General features: G+C 36.8%; 2 protein-coding genes across 2 annotated transcripts in view; both read left to right on the plus strand.

Moving 5' to 3' along the window:
- The window catches only part of LOC121380721 (cadherin-23-like), a 31210-nt gene extending 25670 nt beyond the window's left edge, over positions 1 to 5540 (plus strand). The window contains exons 24-30 of the mRNA XM_041509672.1: positions 553 to 967; positions 1608 to 1801; positions 2019 to 2261; positions 3268 to 3512; positions 4481 to 4667; positions 5235 to 5467; positions 5514 to 5540. Of these exons, the coding sequence (XP_041365606.1) occupies positions 553 to 967; positions 1608 to 1801; positions 2019 to 2261; positions 3268 to 3512; positions 4481 to 4667; positions 5235 to 5467; positions 5514 to 5540 (1544 nt within the window). The remainder of the gene's footprint in view (positions 1 to 552; positions 968 to 1607; positions 1802 to 2018; positions 2262 to 3267; positions 3513 to 4480; positions 4668 to 5234; positions 5468 to 5513) is intronic.
- Positions 5541 to 7278: 1738 nt separating this feature from the next.
- On the plus strand, positions 7279 to 14633 carry LOC121380722 (protocadherin Fat 3-like). The gene is made up of 9 exons (XM_041509674.1): positions 7279 to 7303; positions 8116 to 8358; positions 8947 to 9191; positions 9962 to 10148; positions 11297 to 11857; positions 12449 to 12539; positions 13072 to 13106; positions 13934 to 14001; positions 14592 to 14633. The coding sequence occupies exons 1-9, from the start codon at positions 7279 to 7281 to the stop codon at positions 14631 to 14633; spliced, it is 1497 nt and encodes a 498-aa protein (XP_041365608.1).
- The last annotated feature ends 2147 nt before the right edge of the window (positions 14634 to 16780 follow it).

Below are 16780 nucleotides of genomic sequence, written 5' to 3' on the forward strand. Positions count from 1 at the left end.
ATTTTTCTTTGGATTATTTAACAGAGAAAAATACTATAACCCCATTTTGTTCCGTTAATGCAACTTGAAATATATTTAGTTAAATAGTTTATTATATTATTACGTCATTTATGCTGTTTTACAAGTCAGGTTGATCAAAGAGAAGCGCCTTGTCGAAAATTACTGCTTTTGTTTACACTGTACATACAAGAGATGGTTAGGAGCTAACGTCACTTCGCCCCAAGCTATCCCACCGGATGTCACAAAAACGAAACAAAATGGCTGCCCCCAGTTATCACGAATAATCATGGTTTTTTATTAACTCTAAAATTACGCGTTTTTCATTTGCTAAAGTATCAGTATGTGTTGGTGATCCGGGTATGCATCTTTCCAACACATAGGCTCTTGTTTGAGTTGACCCTACTTTTAATAACGTTGATTGTAGATTGTAGTTCTTAAAATTTTCACACCAGTCCAATCGAGGCATGGACGAAGCTGCAAAATACTTATGCATTTAACTGGATACAATTTAATTGTTGATAATTACTATACAAGTGTCTTTATCCAATACAGATTCAGGAAAGAATGTCTCGACAAAATTCCAGATTGATGATAATACAGGAATTCTCCGGTCAGCTGATGACCTCGATAGAGACACACCCACTGGTGGCGTGATGTTTTATGACGTCACAATAACAGCACGAGACCGAGGTGAGCCCATTAAAGAGACACAAGGAACGATACGAGTACATCTTGAAAACGTCAACGACAACGAGCCTCAGTTCCTGGTGGGCGTGGCCAGCATCAACGTGACAGAGAGCGCTGCCGTAGGACAGATCATCTACTCCATTACAGCTACTGATGATGACGGGGATTCCTTGGTCTACAGCGCGTCTGATTCTGATAGACTGAAGACTGATGGAGCCGATGTGAAGATAGTAAAGCAGTTTGACTATGAAACAGACAAATTCATGTTGTTCACACTGACGTAAGAATATTAATGCCATTGCTCTGTTAATATGATCAGTCGTTTCACTAAAGCACATTGATTTATTTATCATTGGCTGTCAAACATTTGGTAATTTTGACATAATTATAACCTTAGACAGACAATCGACTACATTTGTTTTTCCATTAGTAACAAAGGATCTTTTATACACAACATCTCACATATAGGATAGCATATGCTACGGCCTTTAATATACCAGTCATGAAGCACTGGCTGGACTGAGAAATAGCCCAATGGGCTCACTGACAGGGATTCGTCATGAACTGACTGCACATCAGGAAGGTGCATTAACACAGGGCTACGTCCTGCCCCTTGTTGTTTTATTGCTTTGTCTTGTTTTTTTCTTTTTGTTGTTTTTAGTTTTCATTCCGTGGGGAGTCACTGTCCATCTCTTCTTCACAGTCTAGTGTTTCTTTTACACTTAATCACATTGTTCACAGAGCATGCTTCAGTAATATTTCCTCAGTGCTTCGCGCGAAATGGTGACAACTTAAACAAAAATTTGTTTTGGTACTGAATTTCTGCTACTTTATGAGTTTGTAAAATTTTAATCGTAATTCTCATGATATTGGTAATGCGTTTAGTGACAACATTGCTTGTATTTTGTTATATTTACCAGCGCCCTTGACTCGGACCATGAAGTGAACATGACACTGTTTGTAACAGTTGAAGACGAGCCTGATGAGACACCCAGACTAGAGGCAGGAGGCGTGAAGTGGATATCAGAGGAGATGCCGGTGGGAACAGTCGTGTGTGGATTGTTCTCTATGACAGACGCAGATGCCAGTGATGAACATGTTTACAAACTACATGGTAAAAATTACATCTCTCTCTCTCTATATGTATGTCTCTCTCTGTCTTTGTCTCTCTGTCTCTGTCTCTCTCTCTCTCTCTCTCTCTCTCTCTCTCTCTCTCTCTCTCTCTCTCTCTCTCTCTCTCTCTCTCTCTCTCTCTCTCTCTCTCTTTGTGCATGTCCCTTCACCTTAATACAAGCTGTATGAATTATTAATACAATGTAATTACATTACAGGCTCAGATAAGAAATATTTCAATATAAACACAACAACGGGTGAGATCACGATGGCTGAGCGAATCAACCGTGACGGAGCAACCGGTGTGACGTCACTCACAGATCTCAAGTTAACAGTAACGGACTCTTCTGGACTGGAAGACAGTATTTATCTCAACATCACCATTCAAGATGTCAACGACAATCCCCCTGTCTTTTCAGAAGCCATTTATCATGCAAATGTAACAGAGAACATGGCACCAAGTAAGTTTCGTTAGGCCAGAAACACACCATAGCTCTGTCTAGGTCTGGCAGATGGCAAAGACACAATGTATGTTGTACTGTGACGTCTGTATCTGTGTCTCTAACTGTTACGTGTTTTTATGTATTAATGCGTTCATATCTTAGATATATTTACATCTATAAATACCAACAATAATGATGAGAATTTCACATTGATTCTTATATACGTTTCCTGTTGTTTATTACACAAAATGAAACAGGAAGGTTTAAAGATCGGACAGCTGCCACTTTTGCACTGTGAAAACCAGCATGTTCCATGTCATTTGTTGTCGATCTGTAGTTCGTGCCAGCTCAAACACGATGTGTTTTGTCACATTCTATTCAGTGCATTTCATTTTCATGTCATGACTTTATTAGCACATTTTGTAAACGTATTTTATTCAGATATTGTTGCTAATAATATTATGAACTGATTTCCTCATTTCCATTATATAGTCCTACTTTATGTTCATCTGTTGTAACAAACAAAAATAATCATTAGTATTTACATTATGTATGGATTAGAGGTCAAGTATAAATCTGTATAAGAAATCAGTTATCGTAATCCACAACCATCGCTGTGCACAGGACATAGTCAACCAACACTTTTCCTGTGAATGGCTGCCAGGTGCTTCATCCCATAGGAGGACAGCTGCTCACATCAATAGAAAATAAATCACAACTCACTAAACTCTCTCTCTCTCTCTCTTCTCTCTCTCTGTGTGTGTCTCTCTCTCTGAGATTGGGTGGCAGTCCTCTTATAGACACAGCACCTGCTTGCGATTTGTGGAAGCTGTGACAACTTGGCCAATGCTCTTTTAAATATTTTGATCATGATAACGTTTTTTGTCAGTAAGAGTTACAAATGGTGATCGTATATACTTTTATCACATTTTATACTTACAAAATGAACCTTAAATTCAAGAGCAACTGTGTTCAGACAAGGACAAAACACACGGTTATTAGCTTTTCCCCTGCTGTTTTTCAGATTCATCAGTCTTAACCTTTTCACTGACTGACATAGACGACGGACCAAACGGCCAGTTTAACCTATCTATAGACGGTGATAGTGGACTGTTCAAGATAGATGGCTTAGAACTGCTGACGGGACCTCATACTGTCGGAGATGAATCGCTAGCTGAAAACGACTACAAGGTTATTCTGAAGGTCATTGCTGTTGACAAACCAGAACGTGGTGATGTAAAAACGGCCACAGCTATTGTTATTCTAGAGGTAGGTTTCTAGGAAATTGCAATAGGAAGTTACTTAAACATTAAAACTAAATGGCACACATGACACCCACCCACTCCCATGTACGACTTGACGACGAAACTATTAACATTTTAAAAAATAGATCTCTACACAATGAATGTTTTTGACAATGTCGTCACTGTTTCATGAATCACTGTTGGGTGGACTGTCACTTCTCAGGATGATACACCCTTGTTTACTGTGTATGAGAACTGCCATTCCAAGACTGATTAGGCAAACCTAAATTTGCACATGATGAAGCTCACTGATACTTAAACATCTGTGACGACATGAGCTCAAGAATCGCTGTCCAAATAGAGGAGACAGTATGTGCTTGCGAAAGTTGGGCTGAACATCACTACATAATTCCTGAATATATTGTCACTTGCACAATTGGCAGATGAGGTCTGGAAATATTACTTTGTGTTGTTTTGCCACGTCTATTCAGATTTAATGTGGCTATACGGATTGTTTGTATCATATTCGTCAGTTTGATGGTTAGTAAATGTTTTGAATTTCAATACTGAACATTTCTTTATTAAATTCTCTATTGATAAAAAGAATGCTTTTGAACTGAAATATATAGCTTCTACATCTCACAAATTTCAGATACCCCCCCCCCCCCCTCTCTCTCTCTCTCTCTCTCTCTCTCTCTCTCTCTCTCTCTCTCTCTCTCTCTCTCTCTCTCTCTCTCTCTCTCTCATTCGGGCGTTGCACAATGATTGAAAGGCATCAAAAGCACTGATGGTCAGATATTTTCGTTTTCTCATACTGGAGATATGCATACAAATTAAATATTATGGGGTAGATCACGACACATGCATATGTTTGCTCTTTGTGATTTTTACATTTAATATGATAATCATACTCAAAACATGATATTTGATGTCAGTCATAGAGTTGATCATTATATTATTTCTGTAACATCTTAATATATTTAACTTTTATAGATACTGTTAGTTAATGAAGAAAGTCCAGTTTGGAAAAATCCAACAGTTGACAGCAATGGAAGCTTTCCTAATCTTAGGATTTCTGAGGATATATCTCCAGGTTCCAACATTTCAACGTTTAAAGCAACTGATGATGACATGGGAGTTGATGGAGTTGTTACATATTATCTTATGTCAGTCACTACGAGTAAGTATAAAATTACTTTTGAATACAATGAAGGAATGAAGGAAATGTTTTATATAACGATGTACTCAACATACTTTTGAATACAAATAAAATCACTATGAAATTAATTTTCGCGGGATTACCCACCTACATTCTGTTCAGTACTTAAATTCGTGCATAGAAAAGCTTCTATAATAAATCCGTATTAAATATATACGTGTATTATATGTTCGTTGTGTTCGTAAATTCGTTGACTGCACAAGTTCACGAATTACAAGAAAATTAGACCACAGAACAGAAATGATTTCATAGTATTATAAACGAAATTGATATCACAGTAATATCCATAATCATGAAGGCGTCTTTGATATGCAGCGTATATCAACATATTTTATTACAGGTTTGATTTTAGAAATTATTCAAAATTTCGTTATTGATATTTGTTATCACATTAACATTTTAAATTTTTCCAAATAAATAAATGATTTTAGAAATTATACTCATATTCAAGGTTTTGATATTTATATTAGTACCAGTATTACATTAACATTTTACATTTTGCCAAATAAACTACAAACATTCTTTCAGACACTGGATCTGCTGTTCAGGATATATTTCTAATCGACTTGGAATCTGGAGTTTTAAGGACAAGAGCAAACCTTGATCGAGATGATGCTACAGGGGGCGTGGAGTACTATGACGTGGTTCTGGAAGCACGTGACAGCAATGAGTTGCCGAGGACGTCTAAAGGAACTGTTCGGATTCTACTGGATAACGTGAATGACAACCTGCCAGTGATCGACTGTTTGTACGTGCTTCACGTACAGGAAAACACAAGTATTGGAGAGATCATTTTAACACTGCCAGATTCTGATGCCGACCAAGACACAGTGACGTTTACAATATTAGATGGAGATGAAGTTAACATACAGAGCGGGACTAGTAACGTTGTTATCTTGCAATCGTTGGATTTTGAAACTCAAACTTCACATACTGCCTTAGTAAGGTACACATAATATTTTGAAAATATTAATACCAATACCAGTTTCTGAGGTACGTAATTTTTCTGTTTCGCATACTCTGCATTTTAAACTATAATAAACACCATGACTTCCAGAAACACATTTACCAAAATTGACTTGGCAGCAACATGTAGCCTGTAGATGTTTAGATGTAGATGTAGAGAGACTACTGGCAGACATGGCCAAACATACAGACATTAACAGGTTTACAAATTAAACCGAAAACCCCAACAATGTACAACTTTCTACCTTAGAAGAAGAGTGTAGCCTTTGTCATCATTCTACTAAAGTCAACAAAAAGTTAGCTACCTAACGCTTGAAATTATACCACTCTTTACTCTGAAGCATCTGGGGAAAAAAACCCAATTCATCCCTGTATAACCGATTTCATAAATGTAATTATTATAAGACCATACATGGTTAAGCATTGAAGAGGAAACCCATTTCTGCCACATAAACTACCTCTCACATCGATTATCAGTGTTGTTTGGTGGTTATATATAATCAATTCCATACAGAGAATATCCCATACCACAGCCGTTAGTGTTACCTGGGTTATGTTCAGCCAGCTTAGTGTGGATAATGCTTGCAAGGCTGACTTTTACACTACACATTAAACCCAATAACCACTTTGGGAACCAGTCAAAAGAATTTTTAAACATTTTGCAAAAGCGGCCGAAAAACGTAGGCCAGGTAACGAGAGAAAAGTAAGTCCAGTGAGGAAAATTGATTCTAAAAGAAGTCCTCAAACTATCAAGCTACATCTCAAATCCACTTAATAGAATATTGTTTGTGATTTTTTAAACATGTAACAGATGTGACTGTTATATAACACCTAACCTCAAAAAAGAGGTACTGTGTGATAGAAATGATATATTTTATACTGCAATTACTATGTGATAGATGTGCGTTCGTGTTCAATTTATGGGTGTTTTGCAGAGGCATTTCTATATATATTATTGATATTGTTAAATACGTCGACAGTTGGAAAGATGCTTTATTAAAAAACAAAAACAGTTATGTTGTTTAATATTTTGTAAGTAGATTATATATCGTGCTACAATAGCACTACTATTTTGAATAATGTCAATCTTTATTATGTTTATAGTACATGTGCTAATTCATCATTCACCATGTTTCAGTGCATCTGATGGTAAACATGTGGTTAATACAACCCTAATCATAATGGTTGTTGATGTGAATGATGAAGCGCCAGAAGTGACTGTCAGCAGTATATCAATACGGGAAGAATTACAGCCAGGAACAGAAGTGTGTGGAGCGTTTAGTGCTACGGACAGGGACGAGGGAGATGTGTTAACATTTGATATCAGTGGTATGAATACTCACAGTTACACTGTTATGCTTGGTACACACTTGCCGATTAACGCAGACTTGCCTGTCACGTCGACAGTAGTTTGACAATGGCACTTGTACACACACACACACACACACACACACACACACACACACACAAACGCACGCACACACACACACACACAAACACACACACACACACACCAGCTGATGCGACAGTCTAATCTGGGCAAAACGAGAGATTAGACACAACTGTCACGTCTTTGCTTTGTACACACGTACCGATTAACGTCGACATGACCGTGGAGTCGGCATTAATCGGTAGGTGTGTGACAAGCTTTACACTAATCAAATATATTTTCTGAATGGACGAGAAGCAGGTCGTGTTCACCCAGTGCAGGCGGATATACTAGTGTTGGGATAAAACAAAGTTTGCTTAGTTTAACGACACCACTAAAGCATATCGGCTGTTGGATGTCAAACCTTTGGTAATTTTGACATATAGACTTAGGAAACCTACTACATTTTTCTATTATTAGCAAGGGATTTTTTATATCCACCATCTCACAGACATGATAACACATTCCACGACCTTTGATGTGTCAATCGTGGTGCACTGGCTTGAGTGAGAAATATCCCAATGGGCCCATTAATCCAGATCGACCGTGCATCAGGCGAACGCATTATGTCCCACCCCTAGTGCTAGGATACATCCCCAGGCAATGAAGTAAAATTCTCTTGTTCTTTGTTCACACCACTAGATCAAATTACATTCGTTATTATATATTATACGACCCCACTAGAGCATATGTACATTACATTGGTTATTAAACACTAATGGCAAACATTTGATATTTCTATCACATTAAACCTGCTACATGTTTTTTTCATTAGAAACAAATAATTTTTTGTATGCCTTTTCTTGTAAACAGGACATCACATACCACGGCCTTTCATATACCAGTGACGAACACTAGTTGAGACGGGATAAATACAATAGCCCAACCAAGGGTATTTGATACACCTACCCAAAAACATCAGGTGGCACAGAAATAGTAAATAATTGCATTTAACGTGATATTTTGGGAATGATTTTTGTACAATGTGTCTCACTGTACCAATATCTGTTGCAGGTGATGGCAGTGACTACTTTAACATAGATTCATCATCAGGCGATCTGACGGTTGCCAAACCTGTGAATAGAGATGGACCAGCAGGGATTAGGTTCCTCGACAATATGACTGTAACGGTAACAGATAAAGCGGGACACAGATCCAGCGAGTCATTAAATATTACTGTCACCGACATCAACGATAATTCCCCTGTATGTGCAGATGACATCATTAATATCACAGTCACAGAAAATTCTGCTGATAGTGAGTTGATTATACCATAGTTTGCTAATTTGTTTACTTTGATTAGGATGGAAAACATGCTTGTTGAGGAATTATAAATGAATGGATGGTGCAGGACCCTACGAACGATATCTGGAGTGATGGAGGTTGGGGAGGGTCACAGCCTCCACAGTGATTGGTTATAGGCCATATTTTTACTTTATTTATAGAGTAAGATAAAACAAAAAACCTGGGGGTGCCAGGCCTTGTGCCCCAGTTCCAACGTGTCTATGGTATGCATGGCTGTTTGCACAGTTCGGATGTTTTGAATGGCAGCCAGTAGTCTAGACCTCGCAACACGAGTGCCTGTCTGCTGCCAATAAAAATATCGAAAGTGTGCAAATAACCATGCATGCACCAGTACGTTTATGTTATAACTGACCTATACAACGCCGCTATATGACGACTGGCTCAGTTAGAGGTGGACTTTAAAAATGCGTCAAAATAAACGTAAGCAAAAATAATTAATTAATTAATTAACTGTGCCACCCAGAAAGTACCAACCCAAGTAACACCAGTTGTGGAGAAAGCGTGTTTTCGCTCTAATAGATCAACAAATTTCTTCTTCAGGACAGCACCTCGCGTCTGTTGACTGCACGGACGCAGACTCTGGGTCTAACGGAAATATCAGCGCGTCTATAACGGAAGGCAACACTGATGGCGTTTTCTACATGACTGGTCTACAGCTGTATGTGAATGGAAGCGAAGTAGACTACGAGCGGAGCGAGAGTCACGTGTATACTCTAGTGATTAAAGTAACAGATCTGCCACAAAGCGATCACCCGCACACAACAGCAGTGTTGGTCTATGTCACAGTACGTAGATTAACTGTAGACGCACTATACACTATTTATCCAACATAAATAATCAGGGACTTTAGTTAAAAAGAAATTGTCAGAACACAGTAAGGGCCAAATTCCATGTGTGTGCTTTTTGATGCGGTACGGGCGCCTCAAAATATTATGTTTATCAATAGCAGTGATTTCATATGAATATATTTTATGAATGAATCAGTGAATATTTAACGACTCCCCAGCACAAAAATACACATCAGCTATTGGGTTATCACAAAAGATAAGTATATGGAAATGTATGTCCAATTTCCACATTACGTACCCGGGCCTTGGAACCAAGGGGCTAATAGGCATGTTCTTGTCTCTTTTTGTCTTGACAACACAAATATTTTAGATCCCTTAAACACGTCATTTTGAATTAATTAAAGAATGAAACACCTTCTTTGATTAACAGTTACGAGTTGCGACGGGCGGAGGAGTGTCTTCACTTATGTCAACACAATGTTTTATAGTGCAATATTAGGCTATTCATATAGATACCCAGGGGAAAGGTAGTAATGAGTCTGGTGGGGTCATATTCGAACCAACCCAGGTCCAGATCATGTTACACCACCTATACCTTTTAGATGTTTCTTAGTCCTTACTATCATTTGAATAAGTACCTCATAAATTAATGTGCTTTAGTGGTGTCGTCAAACATATCAAACTTTAAACTTGTTTTTAGTATTTCATATTTACGCATTGACTATCTAAGTACAATGGCCTAACATGTTAAATAAATACGACTGTAGGTTTTGCCAGTAAATGAACACAGCCCTGTATGGAAAGATCCAGCCACTGATGGCATGGATATGTTTCCTGACTTGCTGGTACAAGAAGACGTAGTTCCTGGAGAAGAAATCCTCAAAGTGTCTGCTTCTGACGAGGACTCTGGTTCTGATGGTGATCTGCGATACAGTATCCAGTCAGCGACGTCAAGTGAGTCAACATGCGTTTTGTTTGGTAAAATCTGGTGTCAAACCATGTATGTCTACTGTAATGTTATGGGTTTATTTGTATAGGCGTATGAAGCGCCTTAGCACTACTTCAACATGTAGTTGAAGGTAGGGATATGTAACCGCTTTGGAGCCATGACAGTTGGAAGTAAACGTTGAGTTGTGAACCTGGTCTTTATCTATCGTGTCAGTTATAACATATCAGCAGGGCTACAAAATATAACACCTACCTTGTTCAAGAGGGGCAGGATCTAGCACAGTCATGAGGTGCTTCGGTTATATGACCAAATCCTCCACAAGGTCCTTTGGTGGTACGACCAAACCCCCATTAATGAACCAATTCTCTCTGACTTTGTTGTCCCAACCAGTGCTCAGTGACTGGCTTATTAGACGTTGCGGTATGCATTGTCCTGTATGTAGGAATGTGAATATAAAAGATCCCTTGCTGCTAATAGAAAACAAAATGCAGTGGGTTTTTATTGCATTAGACTTGGTAAAGGCAAAATGCATATAGTTCGCATATTCGTGCACATTAAAGCTTCATGACCAGGTATTTTTTATTTATATAGAATCGACTATTAATAATAATTTAAGTACGGTGTCATCAAAGGCCATTCTTCATTATCGTTTGGCAGTTTCACGAGCAATTCATATTTCTGATGTAGGACATCGACTAAATAGGGTTAAACAAGAGTTATGAGTTTGTATTATGATAATTTTAAGATATGTTGAAATATGAAATATATATTTGATATATAAAAAATACAACACCAATGCAGTCGCCTACGTCATGTAGAAATGATTGTCAATTTAACATTGTAGAGGAGAAAGTTGATGTCACATAACACACCTTATTATTTATATCCTGAGGAGTGACTGTCCTAGTATACAGAAGGCGCCTCAAAGAGATCCATGGACACAATTTCCTTTGTAGGCCTCCTCTTTGTGCAAAAATACAATTTTGATTAGGAAAACAGTTTTGTCGTTCAGATTTAACACCTGGTATCATTAATGTTTTCAGTGTTTCATTAGTGCTTCGATTCAACCTTGTGTACAGATATGCCAATTGTATCTTGTATAATTATATACTTAAGTACATATTTTAATATAAAGTGTTTCTATATTTTACAGGCAATGGTAATTCGACCGGTGTTTTCCACATAGACAGTCTAACAGGCTCTCTGACCACTGTCAAACCTTTAGACGCTGACGCAGCAACAGGCGGTGTAAAATTTCACATCATCGTTATAGAAGCCAGAGATTCTGGAACTTCCACAAAGAGTGTCACGGGAACTGTGAAGATTTTCTTAGAACCCACCAACGACAATCCTCCAAAATTTACCAAAACGGTTTTCAAAGTATTCGTCCCATGCGAGACAGAACTTAATACAGAAATCTTTAAACTCGAAACGAACGACGCTGACGGTGACTCCGATGTTTTGTTCTCTGTGTCAAGTGGTGCTGATGATTTCGTGTATGTTGATCAGTCAATGGGATCGATGGTGTTAAAAACATTTCCATCTCAGCAGTCAACGTCGTCGGATCTGGTGAAAACAGTGAAGGTGCGGGTCACCGACGTTGACGATGACAATTTCAGAGACGAGGCTCACGTCAGTGTGGTGTTTGAAGACTGCTCACCACCCGTCAACTGCACCACACAGAAACCAGTCGAGTGTACTACATGTGAATCAGGTGAGTTAAAGTTTGTTTTGAGACCACCAGAGCATATTGATTTATTTATGATCAGCTAATGGATGTCAAATATTGGGTAATTTTGATAGTCTTAGAGAGGAAACCCCTACATTTTTCCATTATCTATTATATGCACCATCCCACAGACAGGGTAGCCCATATACCAGTCGTGATGCACTGGCAGGAACGAGAAATAGCCCAATGGGCCAATGGACGAAGACCAACCGAGCAACCCCACTGGGCTACAACCCACCCCGCAAATCAAGGTTTTAATAATAGAAAAAAACTTGTGGGGGCATAGCTCGGACTGTTATCATGTTTCCCAAAATAATACCTTTTTGACTCTGCGTTGTGCAGATAGTGTTTTAATTAAGAAAAATGGTTTAGTCTTTTAGATTACTAAGGCAATTTACTTTAAATTTGATTTTGATTAAGTTTTGGGTGCAGTTGTTTGAGGGTTTTGGGGGTGGGGGTGGGGGTGGGGGGTATTTTACCTTTTGTTATTTTACTTCTTTTCCTTTTGATATTTTATCATTAAATGCCCTAAATGTGAATTTCAAGGCTCAAATGACAACAAATACCCTTTTCTAGACATCGTCGCTGAATGGGTACTTAGAGGTTTGCTGATGGCATTTGGTTTTGGACTGTTGGTTACCATAGCGATGTATATGAAGTTAAAAATGTGAGTATTGAAATTTCTGTCTTCATTTGAAAAGTAAAACGTTATAAATAATATTAGTATTTAATTTGCATTTGTTTTTAGTATGATATATGATCATCAATTTTTACATTTTATAGTCATTTTCCTAATAAACAACAATAATGTTTCTGTACAAAAAAGTGATATCTGACAAGTCAGTAAATTGTTTCTAACATCCTGCTATGAGATTTGGTCTTTTCAGTTCTGATAGCCAGAATTTAAATTTAAAGCTCTCTTATTATTGTTATTATTATTATTATTATTATTATTATTATTATTATTATTATTGTTGTTGTTGTTGTTACTGTTGTTGTTGTTTTTTTTTTTATTATTATTATTATTATTATTATTATTATTATTATTATTATTATTATGTATGTCTGTATAGGTTTGGATTTCATATATATAGGTATATATATATATATATATATATATATATATATATATATATATATATATATATATATATATATATATAAATTTTTACTCATTTGTCATTGTTTGTTTTTATCAGGTGCCCTAGTGGTACAGTTGGCAACGGACCAAAACGTACGTTATAAAATAATTTTATATATTTCAATCACGTTATAGTTGCACAGGCTTGGTATAATGTCAGAATAAGCAGTTGTATTCTATTTTACTTTTTTTTTAAATTATTTTGCTTTTCAGAAGTTTAGAGATAACAGGGCTCGACCAAAGGCAATTTATATAGCAACTACATCAATTGCCGTCCGTTCCGGCGTTCGAGCACTGATATAATATTAATAATTTAACAACAAGAAGTACATGGGGCGCGTGTGGTAAATGGGGAGGGAGGGGGGCTCCTAGCACCTTTTCAAACTTTCCTTTCTGTCATTCCAACAGTGGGGTGTTGAGAAGTGTGAGAACGGCCCTATTGTATGATTCTTACAAAACCTCGCCAGTTTCATTAAATCATAAGATGTTCTTTTATACACCATACGATATTCCAATTGTTGACAATATAAACAAGTGTTCACTGTTTCTGTTATAATCAATGCACGACATTTCTGCTGTAGATAAGCTGCCTCTTCTAGATGGACGGGAGGGACACGTGATTCGATAAATATAGTATAATTTGTTAAAAGGTAAAATATGATAGTTGGACTTAACTGTTTTTGTTAAAGTAATTCCGTAACATTTGCTCAATATAGCACAGACGGGAGCGATCGCTTATATCAATGTGACTGGTCATGCATTGCATGCATCCATTGTAAATGCTCTCATGGAAAATACTGTACTTTAATTTTATTAGCAGCACCGCACCGCACCGCACCGCACCGCACCGCACAGCACCGCACCGCACCTCAGCCAGTGTGAATGAACCCTTATAATTATAAAACTCTACTTTGTTTCAGCTGCCTGGGCAAAGAACAGTATTGAGAGACCAGAGAGTTACGAACACAGCTTACCAATGGATGATCTTGTACGGTTCTCTAATATGTTGTTGTTTATATATTATCCATTAATGAAAATGTATATTGTATATTTACACACAATATTACTGTCACAAGTTCAAACTGAAAATGTTAGAAAAAGTTATATCTAGCGTAAAACAATTTTATATTGACCGATATGTATTCAAATACATTCATATCTATACAGAAAAACTGAAGCAATATATTTTTATAAGTCCCCTACCGGTTCTAACCAGAGGGGACTAAAGTTTTTTTTATCAATCTATGTGTCCGTCCGTTTATCCATTCACCACTCCAGACTTTTGCGGATTTTGTTTTTGCAAAGTGTCGAGATACAATGTGCTGACATTTTGTCTATATCTTTATCTTGTACGGTTACAGACCAAGTTTGTCCCTTCGTGGAGATTTACCCATTTTTCAGTGTTATGGTCTTAGAACTTAGGAGATATGAAAAGTTGTTACACCCGGTATACGGCATGTATTGCTTTAGCAGTACTCTCAAAACGCTTGTAACACTGATAGTCATTGTTTTAAACATCAGTATAAACATTATCTTAATAACACAATTAGAGCGACGGCTGTTTCTATTATTTTTCAGATATTAGAAGATGTTCCGTCGATGCTTCTGAAGAAATTGTGATTAAAGACATCATATCTGGAGTATACTAGTTAACTTCAAAATCATTTTGTAACATTTGACAATAAATAATTATTAATCTGTGACTGGATATGAAACATGTATATGCTGTCCAATTGTTGATTCAAAACCATTCAGCAAGACATTTTTCGCTGAACGTTAGCAAACAATTGTTCTTATACACCTGTTGGTTAGAACATCATTCGTTTTTTTTTTATAACACATATACGTGTGATAACAATTTAAAGACGTACGACTGGCTGCTCCTAGGTGATGACCAGACCACCGTAGTCATGCCATACAATGAAATGGGCGTCATAAAAATAAATAGCTTTTTGACTTGTAAGTTTACCTGAAACTGATTACTTTACTTGTAAAGAACGTTTAACTTTGTGTTTTTTTTAGAATGTGTAAGAAGTAGAATACTGTATTCGTGTTCTTTGTATACCATTTATTTTACAACTCATTGCTTAAAAACGTATACAACTCTTTGCTTAAAAACGTATCCAACTCGCTTTCGCACAACTCATTGTAACATAAACAGATAATAACTAGTTAATAACGTAAGATATCGGCTCATTCCTGTAAAGGTAAGAAAGGAACATTCTGCTTCGTCGTTTTTCAGTTTGATGATTACCAATGCATCTGATCATATTTGCAAACTACAAAAATGTAACTTAAACAATTGTATATTCTATAAAGAAAAAATATATGAAGTGTAATTACGGTAAGTTAAAGTTTAACTTCGATTTCGATTCATGTTTTGTTTGTTGTTTGTTGTTTTGACGATCGCTTTGTTTAGGTGGCATGTTTGCACAGCAGTATTATTGAATAATTATTAATTTAATAATTAAATAAAGATATTTTTATTCATATTTCTTTTTATAAGTATGTGCTGAAGTACATTTGTTGCTAAAGTTCAAACGGAACAAATATATCATGTCGTTACGTGTTTTCGTTAGGGTAAGTGAAATATATTAACAAAAAGCGGAAGGTATTCTCAAAAATTAGAAAAGATGTATATAATATATAAACCATTTCATGTTTGTTTATTTTTATTACGATTTTTATGTCAACTTGTGATGTGTGAAAAACATATTTTCATTAATTACTTCGTAATTCTTGAAAATATGGTTTTCACACATCACTCGTTGACATAAAAATCTTCGAAAAAACAAACAAGAAATACCCTCTAGACTATGTATACAAGAATCTCAGCAATAGGTTTGACGTCATTCTTATCTATGTTTTATTAATTTATTAATAAATACTTTAATGTTGCAATGTTTCATGCCTTGTTACTGGATTTATAGCTGACGAACCTAGAAAATTAACCCAAATTTTGTTCACGTATCACGTAAGTGTTAAACTTTAATTTGTAGGATAACTGTAAGATCTTCACAAACTGAAACAAATTCCAAAGAAACTGTAAAGTGTGATGCGAGTCAGAATAAACGAGTTTTCTAATGCTGAAAACTCAGATTGGTAGTATGTGTTGTAGAGATTTCTTTAAAATTATTTGAGAGATTCACGTTTTTCAAAGAGCAAATGGCTAAACAGCCCTCGGCATTCAGCAGGCCCTTACTAGGAACAATATTTGGAGAGAGGGGCACAACCTCTTGCACAAGCCATATAGTTATCTTTATTAAATATACAGTAGGACAAAACAAAAACCGTAATTTTCGTCCTAGTGTTCCCACGGGTCTGTTCAGACGGCAATGCTGTACAAATGACAACAAAGTAAACATCCCATAATGACAAACACCGTAATTTTCGTCCTAGTGTTCCCACGGGTCTGTTCAGACGGCAATGCTGTACAAATGGCAACAAAGTAAACATCCGATAATGACAAAAAGATCGTTCCAGATAAATTTTACAACAGTTTGTTTTTTTTTTTTCGGGGGGGGGGGGGGGGGTGCGCCACTGTTGTTGATTGCCGTGGATTAACAAAATTTCAAGGGTTGCTGCTCAGTTCACTGGAAAACAACATTGATCCGTATTAATGCGTACGGATACGCAAGTTTAACAGAGAAGAATTAAAAACGGATATAGCCGATGAAGTAAATACTGTGTTGATAACCATGGATCAACAAAGTACGTACACTGAAACGGTGTAGGCCCCCTCCCTAAAATAATTTTTACTTCCATGC

The sequence above is a fragment of the Gigantopelta aegis genome, chromosome 9, assembly GCF_016097555.1.
Source record: "Gigantopelta aegis isolate Gae_Host chromosome 9, Gae_host_genome, whole genome shotgun sequence".
NCBI classification, from domain to species: Eukaryota; Metazoa; Mollusca; class Gastropoda; order Neomphalida; family Peltospiridae; genus Gigantopelta; species Gigantopelta aegis.